Source organism: Cupressus sempervirens, chromosome 7 (genome assembly GCF_028749045.1).
Source record: "Cupressus sempervirens isolate cs-2001-9-10 chromosome 7, ASM2874904v1, whole genome shotgun sequence".
Taxonomy (NCBI): domain Eukaryota; kingdom Viridiplantae; phylum Streptophyta; class Pinopsida; order Cupressales; family Cupressaceae; genus Cupressus; species Cupressus sempervirens.
The window spans coordinates 861184593-861201985 of record NC_143124.1 but is presented as its reverse complement, the minus strand read 5'-3'; the positions used below and the strand labels follow the sequence as shown (position 1 = coordinate 861201985).

Sequence of the window (17393 nt, the reverse complement as noted above, 5' to 3'; positions counted from 1 at the left end):
CTAGCGTGGCCCAACACTGCAGATCAAGTATGGTATTATGTTCCAGAATACAAGCGAAAAGAAGAGAAGATACTTTTGGTTTAGAGTAATTGCATGACAAGAAGGAAGTGAATAAAAAGAATGACCCTTTAGCCGTAGGGAAGGAAGATAAAACCTCTTGTGCTTTCGGTTACAAGAAAGAGCTTGATATCGGTTACATGTAAGTGCAATTCATAGATATTACCAGAATATACAATGTTGACCATTTCAACAGTCTCAAAATAAAAGAGAGATAATAGTTATGATATAAATGTTTAATATATCTCTTGTTATAAAAATTGACCAATTAGCTCCTGATTGTCCAAGGTATACTCCGTTGCCTAGCCATTATATCCTTCACCAAAGTAGTTAGAAACCATACCTGATGGTTTTATGATGGACTAAACTGGAACCCCATTCCTTGAATCCCATTTAGCAATGCTTCCCCCCTTCGTCTGCTCCTGCAACCAAAAATGCATATTCCACAATAATAACATGTTCCTCCATTTAAATTGAAATATCAAGAAAACACAATAACTGATAACTATCACAATGGCTAACCACTGCTAACATTTATCTTAAAATATAAGGATTCATTTTTAGTCGAAATAACAATAATCAACTAACAAGTCATTTACACATGAATCAATTCGGTTAATCATAACTTCCCTTTAACAAGATCATGATATCCAAGAGTTTAACTAACCATTACAGTGGCTATAATATTATTTTAAAAGATAAAAATTTGGGATGCAATAGCAAATGCAAAAAAAAAGTGTTTTTGGATGCGCTTCATAATGTCCATCTAAGGGTTGAAGCAAAAAAATTAAAATGCCTTTTAAAATGTTTTTGGACCAACTTTTTGAGCTGGATGTTGTGGGTCCTCAAGGGTCTGCACAGATCCTTGCTCGGTGTGCTTGATGGGTTTGGGTAGCGGATCTTGCCCAGACCATTCTACGAATCCGAACTTGATTTACACCCGGACTCGATATATGGGACCAAGTTGTGAACCTGGTTTCTTTTTTGATGATATCTACAATTTTATTAAACATTGTTTCTCGTTTTTTGACCTATGTATTGTTGATGGGCATTTTATGACTTCACCAACAACAAAATAAATTACCAAGGTGTATCTTATCCTCTCTTGAGCGAAATCCGGTATATGCTATGATTACGAAAGATCATACAGGGGACTCCAAGGTTCTTTACTATCGGGTCTTGACTTGTGGATAAGCTCAATGGTTGTGATATGTTGGTCTCACAAAGGGATTACCTTATGTCCTTATAGGACATTTAAATAAAAAAACACTGATGTTTGGATGTCTTTGTGATGGCGGGTAGGGGTCCAGGCTCGTCTTTGTCAAACCTTGTTTTCTTGCTTGGATTCCCTTTTGCTTCTTCATTGGACATTGCCTCTATATTATGTGCTTGGCTTCCTTTTCCACATATGTTTCTTCACCCCCATCTTTCTTTCCACTTGAAGCACATGTTTGTCCTTTTTAGGTCATCTCATTGCCTTTTAAGGTCTTCTTGACTACAATTATGCCCATGTACCCAGTTTTCTTTATAATGGAAAAATGATTTTCCTTTCAAAGTTCCTTTTGGTCGTTTGTAGGGGGAAAGTCTGTTTTCTGCCAATTTTACTTATAGGGGTATTTGATATGTGCGTTTGATGTAAAATTCTTAGTGTAGGGCTTGTCTTTTGATATGGACAGGCCTTATTGGTGGCCTGACTAAACTCTGTGTTGCATATAATTTTGATTCTTAATGGATGAAATTGCAAAATTTGGTAACTGAGTGCCACTGTGTAAACATTAATTCACATTTTGTCCAATTTCTGCAAATGATATTTCAGTTTTGTGTCAACTTTGGACCATTTTTCACACTTAAATAGTTGTCTGATCAAAAGTGATTATCAATTGTTAGTTGCAGGATGGAAAGTATACTATTGTGACAGATAGATGGCAGAATTTTAGTGACGTCGTGCTGGATGAGGAGGTGTTGGATACCCTTTCGTCCTATGCTGATGAATTTTTGGTACATGGAGTTGACGTTGAAGGAAAAAGGTGATTTCTGCATAAATTGCTTCGTTTTTTCCCCTGATTAATCAGCTTTACAGAAAAGTCTATCCTAATTGCATGGCTGGCCTAGGTAGGCAAAATAGTGATGTAGGCTAATGACTGAATGATTATGGCTTCTAGGATATTACTTAATAAAATCTGTTACAGGGCCTTCAAGAAACAAGTTTTTGATTTCTCAGATCAAATATCAAAATCATTTGGCGCTTTATAAATCCCACAAACTAGTCTCTTTTATTCAGAAAAAAGAGAGCAGAATAAAGTCAAAATGAGCAAAAAGTTGAAGTTTACAATCTTTAAAGGGAAATAATGAGGTAATATTGGGAAACGATTGGATATCACTATATCAGCTGATATATTGGATAATCCTACTAAAACAACTGGGCAAAATATCAGTTAACAAGAGTTTACGAAATGCATGTTTTTAGTGAAAAAGTTGTTCATCTGAGTTTGTGAAACATTGCAATTTTTTATGATATGTATTTCTATGGTACTACCCGTATCCATATAAACAGCATTACCACTTAATGTTCACAGCAAACCGAAAGTATTTCTCTATGCTTCCATTGCTCCCTACCTTGAAGTGGATTCAAAATTCCTGGAAAAAGCTTGCTTCTAGTTTGCAGCAGCTATGTAACCACTAACTTGAACCACTGTTGTGCTATCGTGCCTCTCTGATGCTTTTTATTGGAAGGATTGCTCAAGATGAAAGGAGTGGGTATTTGTTGTGGATTGTTGTGAAGTAACAAGAGCTGAGATTCTTGCCATAATAGCAATAAGTAGCGGGAAGTAGAGTAGAGTTCTATTATGTGAAAAATTTATTCTGATAGCCAGAACAGATTGTGCTCTCGGTTGAGTATGGACATATTTAAAGAAGTCATTTACCAGAGATGGCATCCTATAAAAGACCATCTATACATAAATCTGAGACAGAAAGAGGCATATCAATCTCCAAATTCACAAGAAGCCTCTCAATTGCAACTTTAATATCAGACAAGCAATTACTTCAGATAGATCATGACAGTGGCTAAAGAATAGTAGTAACATCGTTGCATCATATACTTGATGTTAGAATTACTAAGGGGATGTCAAATATGAAAACTCATGTCTGATTAATATAATGCATGTTAGGCTTGCATATTGATGTCATCTAGATCAGTATACAGTTGAATGAGATAGCTTAGCAGATATTCAGATAATAATTGCTTTAGAGATAATAATTGCAATCCAAGGTCTTTAGATATAGAGATAATAATTGCAATCCAAAGATCATTACCATCATAATATATTTGGCACACAGAGATTAAAAAAAACAAACATACAATCATGACACAGATAAGTATTGAAGATAAGAGAAGATAACTGATAGAAATTTGTAGTAAGATTGCTAAATGTGAATCATTATTATATCACCTTGATGCAAAAACCATTACTTTGGCATCTCATTGAACAAACCCATAAAGATTTTGTATTGACTAATAAATCTCGGGAATAACATCCGGAGATCAATATAAAGGAGGTGGCTGATAAACCTATGTGGATGATAAATAAAAATATGACAGAGAGAAGAGGCAATCCTTACAATGACAGCAACACGGATTAATAGAAAATATTAGGAAAGACGATGGTACTCAATCAATATTGAATTTATGGTAGAGTTTATCCAAATTCGGGGGGAACAAAATATGTATTTTACTAAGACTTGACGGAAAGGATTTATATATAAAACAGATATATATACAGAGAAACTGGTTCAAGGAGATAAGATAACACATCGAAAGGGAATAAGAAGCACACCCTGACCCAAAAATTAGCAAAGTTAGATAACATCCGATTAAGAAGGATCTAATCCCACCTTATTTGCAAATGGATATTGATAGTTGGAATGTATCGTGATAAGGCATGACCAAGCAATGATTAAAGCAGATCATTAAAAGAAAATAACACTATAAGAATGGTGCCTTTGCTATAAAATGAAGTTTGAAAGTCTCTCGTGGATATGAAGGGAGATGCAATGTAAAAGGAGCATGTATTATATCAAATCTTGAGAAAGCCGGAATTATATGAGGAGGGTTTAATTTGATCATTATAGGCTAAATGGGTGTTAAATAAGGCTGTAGAAGGAAAATCATTCCCAAGGGAGTTGCATGGTATATTGAGGGAGAAAATGAATTGGAATGAAAAGTAATTTTTACTTTGGGGATATTTTTATTAAGGAGAACAAAACCTTATAATTTGAAGATAGCGGGTGGGGCCTATATATATATATATATATGCACAACCTCATAGATGGCGGTGATGAAAAATATTCCGTGCTAGATACCTATGGATTTAGAAGATATGATTCACATAGGAAAGATGCGATCACTTGAAGCAGCATTGGAGTCGGACAAATATTATATGATTATCAATGATGAAGCAACATTTTAACCATAACCAATTTTAGGAAAATAATAAAGCATGCTTTGCAAATTTAAGATCTCAAAGGAGCTGAAGGAGACCATGAAGGGATACAAATTTTTGAGAAGCATCTCTCCTTGAAAACTCAAACCTTTGCTAGTGTTATAGCATTTTGTAGCATCAAGGTTAAAGATGCACATGTTGAGCGAGTCCATACAAAGGTCATTAGAAATAGATCACAACAAGAAGCGGGAAGACAAAAATTAGTGGCAGTGACATTGCATACGATAGTAGTGATGAATTGGAACATGATAACATGACAAAATTGAGCATCAAGTGATGTGACTTACAAGAAGCCTGGAATCTAACCTTTTATGTGGGTGTGCAACATAAACATAATACCAAGAATATAGATCAAAGTAACGTGACTTGTGACCCGGCTTGAACTCGACAAGGGTAACTTGACTTGTGACCCGGCTTGGACTCGCCAGTGACTTGGCAAAGTGAAAAAATCTCGAAATTTTGAGATTTTTTTGGATTTAAAGAACATTACATGTACACATTATTGAATAAAGCTTAAATACACAATAACATCATTAAATAGAAGGTAATTTGATCACAATGCACATACTTAAAAGTTAAACATACATTGATTACATAAGTACAAAGGTAAATTGCTAAATACTAAAATTTAAATAGTAGCTGAAGGAAATAGAAAAGAAAAACATAGAATCATAAATATATATAATGATAAATCCTTGAAATCCAACACATCAATAGTCATCATCAAATGTTCCAAATTTGATCATATGTTAAGTTAAACAAAAAGTTAATACAAGACTATAGCTATGGTTCCTAGTCCTCATCCTCATCCTCATCCTCATCCCCAACCTCAACCTCAAGCTCAGTATAATCTATAAAATGCCTCTTAGTAAGGTGTCTAAGGTAGGTCTTGGATGATTGATTAGCCATAGCATCAGCCAATGAGGTGCCTCTAGGATCAACTGTAGTCTTTGCTAGTGTCGCTGAGGTGCCACTATGAACAACTGTAGCTCTCTGGTCCTCTGTTGCCATAGCCACGGCCTCAGCCTCTCGATCTGCCTCGTCAATCCACTTTAGGTCCTCATCATCAAAGACAAGATCAATAGCCTCAGTGATCCACTCAGACTCTGGATCAACCTCCTCTAGAGTAATCGAAGAGGTGTCACTATCCAAAATCTCCCTAGTTCTAATGCGCATGTTGTAATGCACAAAAACTAGCTTATTCATTTTCTCCATAGGCAACCTGTTACGCCTCTTCGAGTGGATGTGCTTGAACATGCTCCAATTGTGCGCTTCGAGTGGATGTGCTCGAACATGCTCCAATTGCGCTCACATCTAAAAGTGTTAGTTGGCTGGCTCATTATGCAGCTGGCAATTTGTTGAAGGGTTTTTGTTGAAGGCCCAAACATTTGCCACCATCTATTTGAATTTTGAAAAAAGGAAAAGAAAAAAATATTAGTCTCATTTCAAAATTTGAACTTTAAAGCTAGAAATTTAGAAACTAGATTGTATAAGGCTTAAGTTGCAATTTTTACCTGGTTGCAATTTTGTACAACCTTTGCAAATTTGACTTGAAAAAATGGGCCTTGTTGCATTCTTATAGGCATCAAGCAATATATCTATGGTATTAGTGGCAATCTTCGATATCTCAGTGTACAGGCCACTAAGAACCTCTTCATCTGCCTTGAAATCTTCACGGAAACGGTATGCTGGATTGAGGTAGTAGGCTGTTGCGTGCATGGGTCTATGAAGCTGATTTTGCTATCTCCTATCAATTATGCCCCAAATAGGGCCATACTTGTCCTCAACTCCTACATATTTGGCCTTAATAGCCTCCTTGGCCCTATCCATGGCATCATATATGTAGCCCATAGCGGGCTTCTCCCCATCAACAACTCGTAGGAGGGCTACAAGGGGCTCAGTGATCTACAAAACAATTAAACAAAAATATGTATGAGATAAATTAATCTATAAAATTTTAAGACTTAAGCTTTTAAAATTTAAATTACCTCTACAATCTTCTTACATGGCTCCAAAAAACCTTTTTCATATAAATGCATTTTGTTGCATCTATCCCTGCAGGGGTGGTGGCAAAGGAGGAGGAACTCCATTGTGGACCAACAAACATGCACCTCAAAGCTAACCTTGAACTCAACAAGGATTTTAGTGTGATAAAATTAGAGACAAATCTTGTGATACCAGGACAAGCCAACTCCTTTCCCTTCGTGTATTCCCTCATAATGCTAAGGACTAAGGAATAATTATAGATGAACTTGCAAAGAATTTTGGCCTTAGCAACACATGATTTCACCCATTCAAGCTTGCCAGTATCCTCTAACATGAGGAAGAGGCAATGGGCTGCACATGGAATCCAAAAGATTCTTGGGTGTCTCTCCATCAAAAGTTTTCCCGCAGCAATTTTAAATTAGTGAGTAAACAATTAAAAATATAGATATGTTAATTTTCGAAATTTTATGAAAAACTAAAATAATTTTTTTTAGAAGTTAGAATTTTACCTGTAGCAACATAATTAGCTGCATTATCAGTCACCACTTGGACGAAATTCTCTTCCTTCACCTCCCTTATGACCTCCTCAATAGCCTCACATAAGAATTTTACATTTTTGACATGTGAGGAAGCATCTATAGACTTCAAAAACATGGTGGATCCTGAAAGTGAAAATTAAACAAAATAATTATCATTGAATAGTCAATAAAACAAAATTTTAGTTATTCAATCATACATTAAATTTTAGACTTTGAGAAGTAGAGGATGATGAATTACCTCTGCTACAAACAAGAAAATTAAGGAGAGTCCTATTCCTCCTATCTGTCCATCCATCTATCATAATGGTATACCCCCTTTGGCTCCAAATCTTTCTATGGTCCTTCAACTCAAGTTTCATCTCCTCAACCATTTCTAGTGAGAGAGGGCCACTCAACTGATCCTTAGTGGGGGCTTTAAATCTTACACCATAGATGGAAACCACATCAATCATCCCTTGCCAATAGAGAGTCTTGTTACATTTGTAAAAACAATTTAATTAACATATTTCAACATCAAGTTAAAATTATAAAATTTTATTTCAAAAATCGAATTTAAAACTTATAACGTAAAACAATCAAATATAAATGAAGTTGAAGTACCTGGCTGCTATAAATGAAATGTTGCAGAAATACCAAAACTTGCAAATTGCTCTTCACCTAGCTTCATGGATATCCGTATTTCAGACCAAGCTCTCAAGTGAGGGTTGTGCACCAGGAGTGGAATGTGGTACAAAAAAATTGTCCAACCTAGATTTTCTGACTCTAGGACCAAAGGTAATGCTAATACTACTAGCAGGGGCAGCGCCACTAGTAGTGCAAGGAATAGATGTAGAAGTACAACTAGCAGAAGCACTAGGACGATGGGGGGAAGGGAAGCACCTTCCCCAACACAACCTATTGAACCTAGGGGTGTAAAACTAGAGATAGAAGCAGTGCCAGATGAGCGTGGAAAGGAATTGGAATCAATTCGAGCTAACTCTGCTGATTGTTTTTGTTTTAATTCCTTTTCTTGTTCATATTTTTCTAAGGCAACACAACAAAAATGTTTAGCCTTAGGTCTAAGGCAACATAACAAAAATGTTTAGCCTTAGGACTTGCAACTTTACAAAGCTTAGCATGATGACTACGTATGCCAGTAATATGGTATTTCAATCTATTTATCCCCTCACTATTAATGACCTTACAAAATTGGCATTTTGTTTGAGTTCTATCTCTACCTGAAAATTCTATGGTGTACTTCCGACACTCATATTTTTTATTGCCTTCAGAGAGCTTGGGTTTTTTAGCTGGAGGAGCCATTATGAGTAAGGAAAAATGTTAAGGTTGCTGCAATAAGACTTTTTAGACCAAATATTACCATTTAAGCATTTTATTTTATGAAGATCTAAAGTGAAACAAAACCCATAAACATACCAAAAAAATTCATCCAAAAAACCCATAAGTATAGAGAAAAAAACCATCAAAATCCAAAAAATCAACTCTTACCTCTTTGAAATAAGTTGAGAAGTGTTGAGAAGAGCTCCTCTAAACTCCTTGATGATCTAAATGCAAGCGTGTAGTTGCTCTAATGTCACAAATTCAAGCTTTTCTCCTCTTCCTTTCAGTTGGTTGCAAAACAATGGCACTTTATTTCTCTTCTTATTGTCTCTCTCTTTCTTTTTCTCACAATAGAGTGTTATGAAAGCCCTTTTAGGGTCTTAAGGATAAAAATGAACCAAATAAAATATTAAGAAAAAAACATTTTTTTCGTTTTGACTTGGATTTTGACTATCGTGGCTAGGTCAACCCAGTTGTGACTCGTGAGTCACACCTTGACCCGTCAATCACGCGAGTTAGGTGAGTCACCCTCCCTGACCCATTGAGCTCGAGTCATGGGTCATTTTGACCCGGCAAGCCCTCCTTGACTCGCTAACTTCGGAGACTCGCCCGACTCATGACTAGTCTTGTTACTCTGATTTAGATGATGTTATTAGTAGTTTCATACATTGTGAAGATTAAGCATGAAGAACAATCAAACACCCTCTTAGCTAATTTAGATGAGATGTTTTGAGAGAGAGAGATTGTATTTCTTCATTTGTTGGAAACAAAGGAGTGAAGTTGGTGAATAGACGCATTGAGCAAGCTTATACTTTGCATACATTGTAACGAAATATAGATTTTGTGACTTACAAAGTCACTGTTCATGCTCAAATGCTAATACGGGTGTTGACCAACTGAAGACTCAACTTCCTATTGGTTGATGAAAATAATATATCAATCACAAGCCCTTTGTGGAGAATATAATGACAAACCAAGAAGTATAAGAGATTGCAATCAAGGAAGAAAGAAATTCATGTATATTGTCATGGGACTAAAGAGTGACGGAAAACCTTGTAAAATGGAGTAAGTGGGAATTTTACATTGTGGGGGGAATCATAACCAATGTTTCATTCCCCATTATTTGACAATGCTTGTATGGAGATGATTTTCTGATTTGTTGCATATGGACTTTCACTAGAGCAACTTGTATGAATAATGTTTATGTGTAGATAAGTATTTCATATATTCGAGTATTACATTTATCTATTTGTGTTTCTATACATACTAGCTATTTGCCTTGATCTTTTCCTTTATGTCTAGAATGTTCTTATAGGAAAAGAAGGTTGCTACTTTACACATGCCACTAAACATTGTGCAAACACAAAGAAGCTTTGATTCAAGAGTCATTAGGTTGGATAAAGTGAGACTCTTGAAGCGAATACCCTTGATGATTGAGAGAATGACTATTCTCTCATTAAGGAGTCTGACACTTCTTCAAAGGCAATGTAGGAGCTCAGAAGATTGATACTTAGAAGGGGTTTAAAAATACATGTGTATGACTGTATGATTTGATGGGTCAATTTGTCACTTGAAGGTTGAAAGATTAATATCAGATTCAGAGGGAGTTCGAGAGGCATCCTTGGGTGAAGAGAGTCTCAAAGGGAGTAACTATAGGACCTGACTTCCCAGGATCATTGTTCAGAGGGAGAATTTTCAAGGTGAAATCCTTTGTGAATGATATCTTCTCTATGAGGAGAAGTTTTAAGTGAAATTCCTTGTAATGCATTCTTTTATGTGAGAGAGAATTGAGGTGAAAACCTTTGTACTGCCCTCTGACATGGTTCATGGTGGTTCCTATTTCGCATATGATATGTAATGAAAAATGATGATCTTTCATTGACATATATAAACAGAAGGTAACCATTGTAAGGTGACGATCTTATAAATGGTAGACTTGTTATCATGACACTCCATTAAGTTGTTCTAGAGTGTTGAAGTCATGATAATGAAAGTATCATGATCAGACAAATGGTAACCATTGTAAGGTGTTGATCTTATAAATGGTAGACCTGTTATCATAATGGACTTCATTAAGTTGTCCCAGAGTGTTGGAAGTCATGATAACAAATGTATCATGATCAGACTTCAATAAGTTGTTGTCTCGAAATCTAGAGATCATGATACTTGTCATGATAGAGACCATGACATTGTGATTTCTTATTATCTGATAGACTATATTAAATTGTTGTCTTGGAGTGCTGGAAATCAGATAACTCATATCCTTCTAGGATATAACATATTCTTTTGGTAGGCATCAAGGATTTGATGCCAACACACATATCAAAAGAATATACATATGATGAAATATCATATCATTGATATTTCTTGTTGAATCATACTTCAGATTATATTGAAATATGACATCTAAGTCGATATCCTTAAATATGCCTTTCCAGGAATATCATATTGAGATGATATCTCTTCATATACTTGAGCATAATGTGTTCTATATCAATCCTTCCTAACTAAGAGGGAGTGTTAAGTTTGTAGTTGTAGTCAGATTGATTGGATCATGAGATACATTGTTGATGGTAAATTATCATTATATATATATATATATATATATATATATATATATATATATATATATATATATATATATATATATATATATATATATATATATATATATATATATATATTACATGTATTATATTATATATATAATAATATATATATTATACATATGGTTATTAATATATTATTATATATATAATAATGTATATACTAATGGTTATTTATATAATTAATATATTAACTAATGATGATTAACTATAGAGACATGTCTCCTCTCATATTTATGAGTCTTCAAATTTGCATTTGGAAGACATCAATTACAATGGTCATGTTAATACATTTGCAGAAAATGATCCATTTGCAGAAAATGATCCATGTTACTCTAACAAGAAAAATTTCAATTTTTTTCTAATAATCATTGTAGTTTGTCTCAACTTCAAGCTACTGAGTTACTTTTGGTAATAATTGTGCAAGCTTCTGGATTGGTAGTTGCACTTGCCCACTTCTCTTTTTTCAATTTGAGAGCCAAACAAAGGCTTTTGATTAAATCTTAATTCACGTTCTCTACATTTCTCATAATTTTTATACATGGGACAACTATCTACGTATCATATGTACAACTGGGGTACTCGTATTTTTGTAGAACATTCTTTGTCTTAAGCTTGTATGGAGAAAGGAATTCACATCCTTGAGACTGATTGAATCTCAAGGGACGAGTCAGCCTAATGCCACCTCACTTCTACTAGCGCTCTGGTGAGCTAAGGTGATCAAGAAGACTAATTAATTTAGTGGACATTAAAAGCTTAAATGAAATACAATGTGAATTTAGAAAACCAAATTAACTTGACTATGATAATAGATATAAATATTTTGATTCCTAGAAATAGAAAGACAAAATGGTAAGACTAATTGCTCGATTTTGTTAGCTCATTGTCATCGACACCAATATTAGTTTGAGACCACAACATGGATACAAGATGAAAGCATAGTGTACATATGTCCTATATGGATAGTGCACATGAACTTGAACAAAATAGTTAAAGACAACTAACTAAACAAAAAAGAAGAGTAGTCTAAGAGCAAGTTACACAAGTGTACACTATGTTACAAAAATAACTTAAAGAGAAAAGAAATTGAAAGATAAAGCTCACAAAAAGAGGTAGAAGAATCCCAAGTTTCTACTGCTCCTTCCTCTTTTGGAACCCATATACAAACAAGAAGAGAAAAATGTTGGGGTTGTTTGGAAACTTGCTTCAGTCAAGCCCTTGTTTTGTTGTTTCCATCTCAACAACAACCAAATAGATAGACAATTTTGGTGATAGATAACCAATAGATGGTAAACAATAAATGAGTCAACAAGAATATGATTATTATAGTACGATATGCTCAAATGATATGAGGCAAGGTGAGATGAGATGTACTCCCCTTTGAAGCCATGATGTGGGAGCTTGATGGTGACAAAGATGGCAGAGTTGTAATGTGAGAGCAACGTTACAGGACTTGGTGAGTTTTAAGGCAAGGTGGGAAAAACGAAGCAAATTGCCTTTGGAATCGGACTCGGCCGAGTTTTGGCTAACTTGCCGAGGCAGTCGCCTTGACTGACTTGCCGAGTCTTGCTGGTTAGACTCTGCCATCAACCAACGAAAAACAATAAGTTTTTCAGCTCAAGGGTAGGAGGATTTATACAAACAAAACATTTAAGTTTAAGTTGCATTTATTGTCTTTCTTATGTAAGTTATATTTGTATAAATACTGTCAAGATGTTTGAGATAGGTGTCAACTTCATAGGAGTTAAAATGCAGATTCTAGATTTTGTGGGTTTTCAAAAAATTCCAGGCTTAGCCAAATTGCAGGATTCAACATGCCTTCAATAGCGTTATCTCGTACATCTTGTCTTGGCTATTCGAGGTCAAATTGAAGCTGGAAGTTGATGATCCTGTTTTCAGTGATGGACTTGGAGTAGGTTGATTAGGTGGATTAAGAGGCAGTGGTGATGGCAGTGGAGGAGGCTAGAGCACGAGGAGACCCAATGTAGGACCCTGAGGCCAAGAGTGATCGATCTGACTTTGATGATACAAATTATGAGGATGAGGAGGATGATCATGATGAGGATGCCACTGAGGTTCAACTTCACACACAAGGAGAGATGATGGCTCTAGAGTCTTCCATAACCTATCTTAGGCATAGTTGTAGGAGAACATAAGCTATTATGAGCCTTTATTTTGATATATATTTTGAACTTTTGATCCAATGGATTGCATATTCCATCAATATTTATAGACATTTGCCAGTGACACTATATTTCTATTATGTTATTCAATTTAACTTTAAGTAATTTCTTCCAAAAATTTGCATTTATACTTATGTGATCTATGAAAAGTTGTGGATGTGTGCAAAGTAGCTTCAATTTAACTCAATTATTGTGTATTTGATGTTAATTGGCTAAATGATGCATGAAAAAAAACTTAAAGACCTAAAAAATCTTTGAATTTCATGGGTTCTTAATTGCTGAGTCCGACCGCTGAGTCCGAGCCCGAGTCCAAGCCGAGTCCAAGGCTAGTAACACTGCGTGAGAGTGCCAAGACGCTGTGAAAAGTTGCCTAAAAGCTAAGAAGAGAGACCAAAATGTGAGAAGACTCAAAAGGCTGAAGAACTGTCCAAAGAACATTAAGAAGTGTTCAAGAAGGTCAAATAAAGTTCAAAAGTGGATTTTTTGGCTAGCTAGAGGATTCCTGATGTTGATGGATGGTGAGAAGAGGCTTTACACTTCAATGATAGCAGTTGTAACATCCTAATGGCCACTTGTGTATCTGCAGATTTGCAAGACAAATGCATGCACTGTTGACGTTCACATGATGTACACGCATCCTAAGTCAAATAGCCCATGTGGTCAAGATATCAATCAGGAAAGTGACAAAGTGGATGGACATGGATGCTTATGTGGAATTTCAATTGTCGGCTAAGGTAGAGACGGTTTGTAATGGATTCGAGATGCTGATGCTGTATGACAGACATCACATGATTAGGAAGAGACAACCAAAGGTTCTTTTTTTGTGCGAACATGTGGCCAAGATTCACTCAAGAATTAGGACATCTTACAACAATCTCAAGTCGAATTCAAAATAAATTTTACCCTCAGCGAGCATCTTTTCTTTTTTTGATGTTGGTAGTTATGTCTGGATTCACTTGGCAAAAAAGGGTGTCTAGAAAAATTACCACAAATTGAAACCTATCAGATATGTGCCTTACACATCAAGCAGCTAGACATGGTGTTATTCACTTAAAATTTTCTATGTTAGGGTGCCATTAATTTTTTTCAATTGAGCAAGCGCAAAATGTACAAGCCAGTTCACTTGTAAACACAGTGTTATTCAGTCAAAATTTTCAACTTCGGGTGCCATTATTACTTTAAATTAGCAAGCACAAGATGAACAAGCCATCTCACTTGGAGGATTTTTATTACTCATCATAAGGTTTTCTTGAAGATACTTTGCTTGATCTTTGGACTTGCAACAATCATAAAGGATGAACCAGTGCTTACTAAGTCAGCCGCAAAGACACCCTATTGACACAGACCAACTGGTTTTTCTAGTCAACTTTTCCAAAGAAGCTCCCAAATCCAATGTAGAAGGTAGAGACAATTCTCATAAAGCAGCATGGAAATTATGAGTAATTTGGGGTGTTGAAGCTTATCTAATCTTACATACATGAATAAGTGAGCTTACTTGTGGATAATCTTGTAAAATAACTGATAGGTGGTTTAATAACCTTCGACCATTTTGTTACTTCAACTTTCTAAATGTGGATGCTAGAGTCAGTTCCATATTCACTTAGACATGTTTTCTCACTTCGATATAATATTTGAGTGTGCTTACATAGACATCTTTGAATTCTCGTCCTCTGTTTTTTTCAAGCTTCTTTTCTATAATGAACACTTCCACCCAAGACATGGGATAGAGATCATAGATGGCACTGGTTTTCCCTCCAGGAAAAATGATTCAAAAGTTTAATGTTAGTTTCTTTTGGTTTTTTGCTAGAGCTCTACGTATTACTGACCTCCCAAATATCCATACATCAAACAAGCTTCTAGAGTTTTGATTTAAATGGTCTCACCATAGGATAAAAAATTACCTTTATTCTTGGAGATTTGACAGAGTTAAACAAAGAGGATTACTATATGGTAAGTAAGAGAAGATGCTTTCAACCAATAACCATACCACAAGCAAAGTATCACTATATGCTAGCCAATTAGAAACGAAAAGTTTTCTCAAAAAGAACTATTAAACCCGAACCATTTGACATATTGAAAATTACACTATTTTGCCATTTTAGAAAAAGCAGAAAGAGTAAATTATTTTTAAACGTAAGAACAAGCTACCTTCCCCTGTCTGGAATCCACCATACACATTATCATAGGTTTTTGGGTCTTTCATCAGACTTAGAAAGGTGTATGCTTATGTTGCCATCTAACTTTCATTCTGTGTTTATCCCACAGAATTAAGCCCAATATATCACAATCTAAATAAGCCATTAGCTCTGAAAATAAAAATGTAGAATTCATTGTATTGTTATACGGCGTACCTATCATATGTGGCTGTGTAGTAGGTGCATAACACAAAATGATATTACCAATGGTTGGCAAAAGTAAATAGTTTGTCCTTTAAGGTTAGCATATTTGAAGACACACGGTTCTTACATCCTATAGAAGCCTTTAGGATGTTTAATATTGAATGATACTGATTTGTTTTTATTTCCAACAAACTGGAATTCTTATTAGAGTATTTGATTATTGGTTTTGTGTCTTTCTGTAGGTTAGGAATTGATGAAGAACTTGTAGGCTTTCTTGGCAGGTCATCTCCTGTAAGTATGATGTTTCCTAGCCACATCTACTAGACGTATCTTTTGCATGTTAAAATTGAACCTTTGTCATGATCTGGTGTCAAATCGTCTTGTTTTATTTTCCTATGTTTTTGAGGTATCTGTATTTTATATTAATTTTTCAGATACCAGTTACATATGCTGGTGGGGCGACTAGTATTGAAGACCTGGATCGCATCAGAGAAGCAGGTGCTGGGTGTGTTGATGTCACTGTGGGTAGTGCCCTTGATATATTTGGTGGGAGCTTGCCTTATGAGGAGGTTCTGTCATGGCATGAAAAACAGCAAATTGGATTAGAAGTTTAAACCTTATTCCAATAACTTTTGTTTCTGTTGAGACTTGCTGGTAGTTGAATCCTCTTAACCAAAGAAAAGGTTTGGGATTGTGTTAATTGTCAAATGAAGTTGCAGTGATTTGAAAGTCCAGAAATAATTCCAGAATCAGAATAGGGGATTTTATAATTCATGGGGAATTGGTAATGCTTTCCCACTTAAACTAATTTGTAGTTTATGTGTATTTCATTTCATAGGTATATCATTTTAGTGTTTTTTTCCATATGCAGATAACTATTTTATGCCAGAGTTCCATAATGTAGGATGAACTATACATGTTTGCAGTATTGATTAGAAGAACTATTTCTAGTGCTATATTGCAGGTCTATATTGAGATTCACTTTGTAGCTCGCTTTGAGGGTCCAGGGAATCTACATCTAACTCATGGTGTAGACTGTAGACATGAATTTCTTGAAAGCCTACCACAAAAAAGCAATTAGAAACACAAGCATGGATTTGGATTATAGTGTAAACCATTCATATTATTCTTATAACTTTCTGGTTAGACATGACACGACGAACATTTAAACTAGTGCAATTGAAAGTTTATAAACTTAATATGTGGAATGTAATTATACAGTTGCAAAATACCATACTAGAACTTTCTAGGGATGCATGATTTTACAATATTTGTTAATCAAAGAGAAAACGTGGCATGCTAATAGCAGACTGTTGATGAGAAGTCTAAAAGAGCTTTTTCTTCTGTTGAGACTTGCTAGTAGTTAAATTCTAAAGTCCTGGTAATATGGAAGTTCAGAAAACGATTTAGGGTTAGAATGTGAGATTTGTATCACTAATAAGGATTTGGTGTCATATTCCCACTTAAACTAATTAAAATTCATTTGTATTTTCATTTTATAGGTTTATCATTTAGTGTTTATTTCCATATCCACATGACTGTTTTAGGGCCTGAGTTCTGTAAGGTAAGATGAAATATGAACAATTTTAATATTGAATACAAAAGCTATTAACAGAGCTACATAACAGTTGTATATTGAGAATCTCTTGGTGACCCACTTTGAGGAGGATCAAGCGAATTACCATTAATCCATGGTGTAAAAACGAGTTTCTTGAAAACATACTACAGATATGCAATTTGAAACAGAAGTGTTGAATTGATTTATGCCATTGAAGCATACTTTTTAAAACTTTCTGTTTATGCATGACATAACAAACATTTAGAATAGTGCGCATAAATTTTATAATATTAATGTGGAATGCCA

At 35.0% G+C, this 17393-nt stretch overlaps 1 protein-coding gene across 2 annotated transcripts in view; it reads left to right on the top strand.

Annotated features, from left to right (window-relative positions):
- The window catches only part of APG10 (Aldolase-type TIM barrel family protein), a 93111-nt gene extending 76256 nt beyond the window's left edge, over nt 1–16855 (top strand). The window contains exons 6-8 of one of the 2 annotated variants that reach the window (XM_089793290.1): nt 1951–2084; nt 15772–15820; nt 15964–16855. In XM_089793290.1, the coding sequence (XP_089649416.1) occupies nt 1951–2084; nt 15772–15820; nt 15964–16143 (363 nt within the window). In that variant the 3' untranslated portion in view covers nt 16144–16855. Of the gene's footprint in view, nt 1–1950; nt 2085–15771; nt 15825–15963 lie in introns of both variants that reach the window. The other variant, XM_089793291.1, reaches the window with a different exon arrangement.
- Nucleotides 16856–17393: the final 538 nt, after the last annotated feature.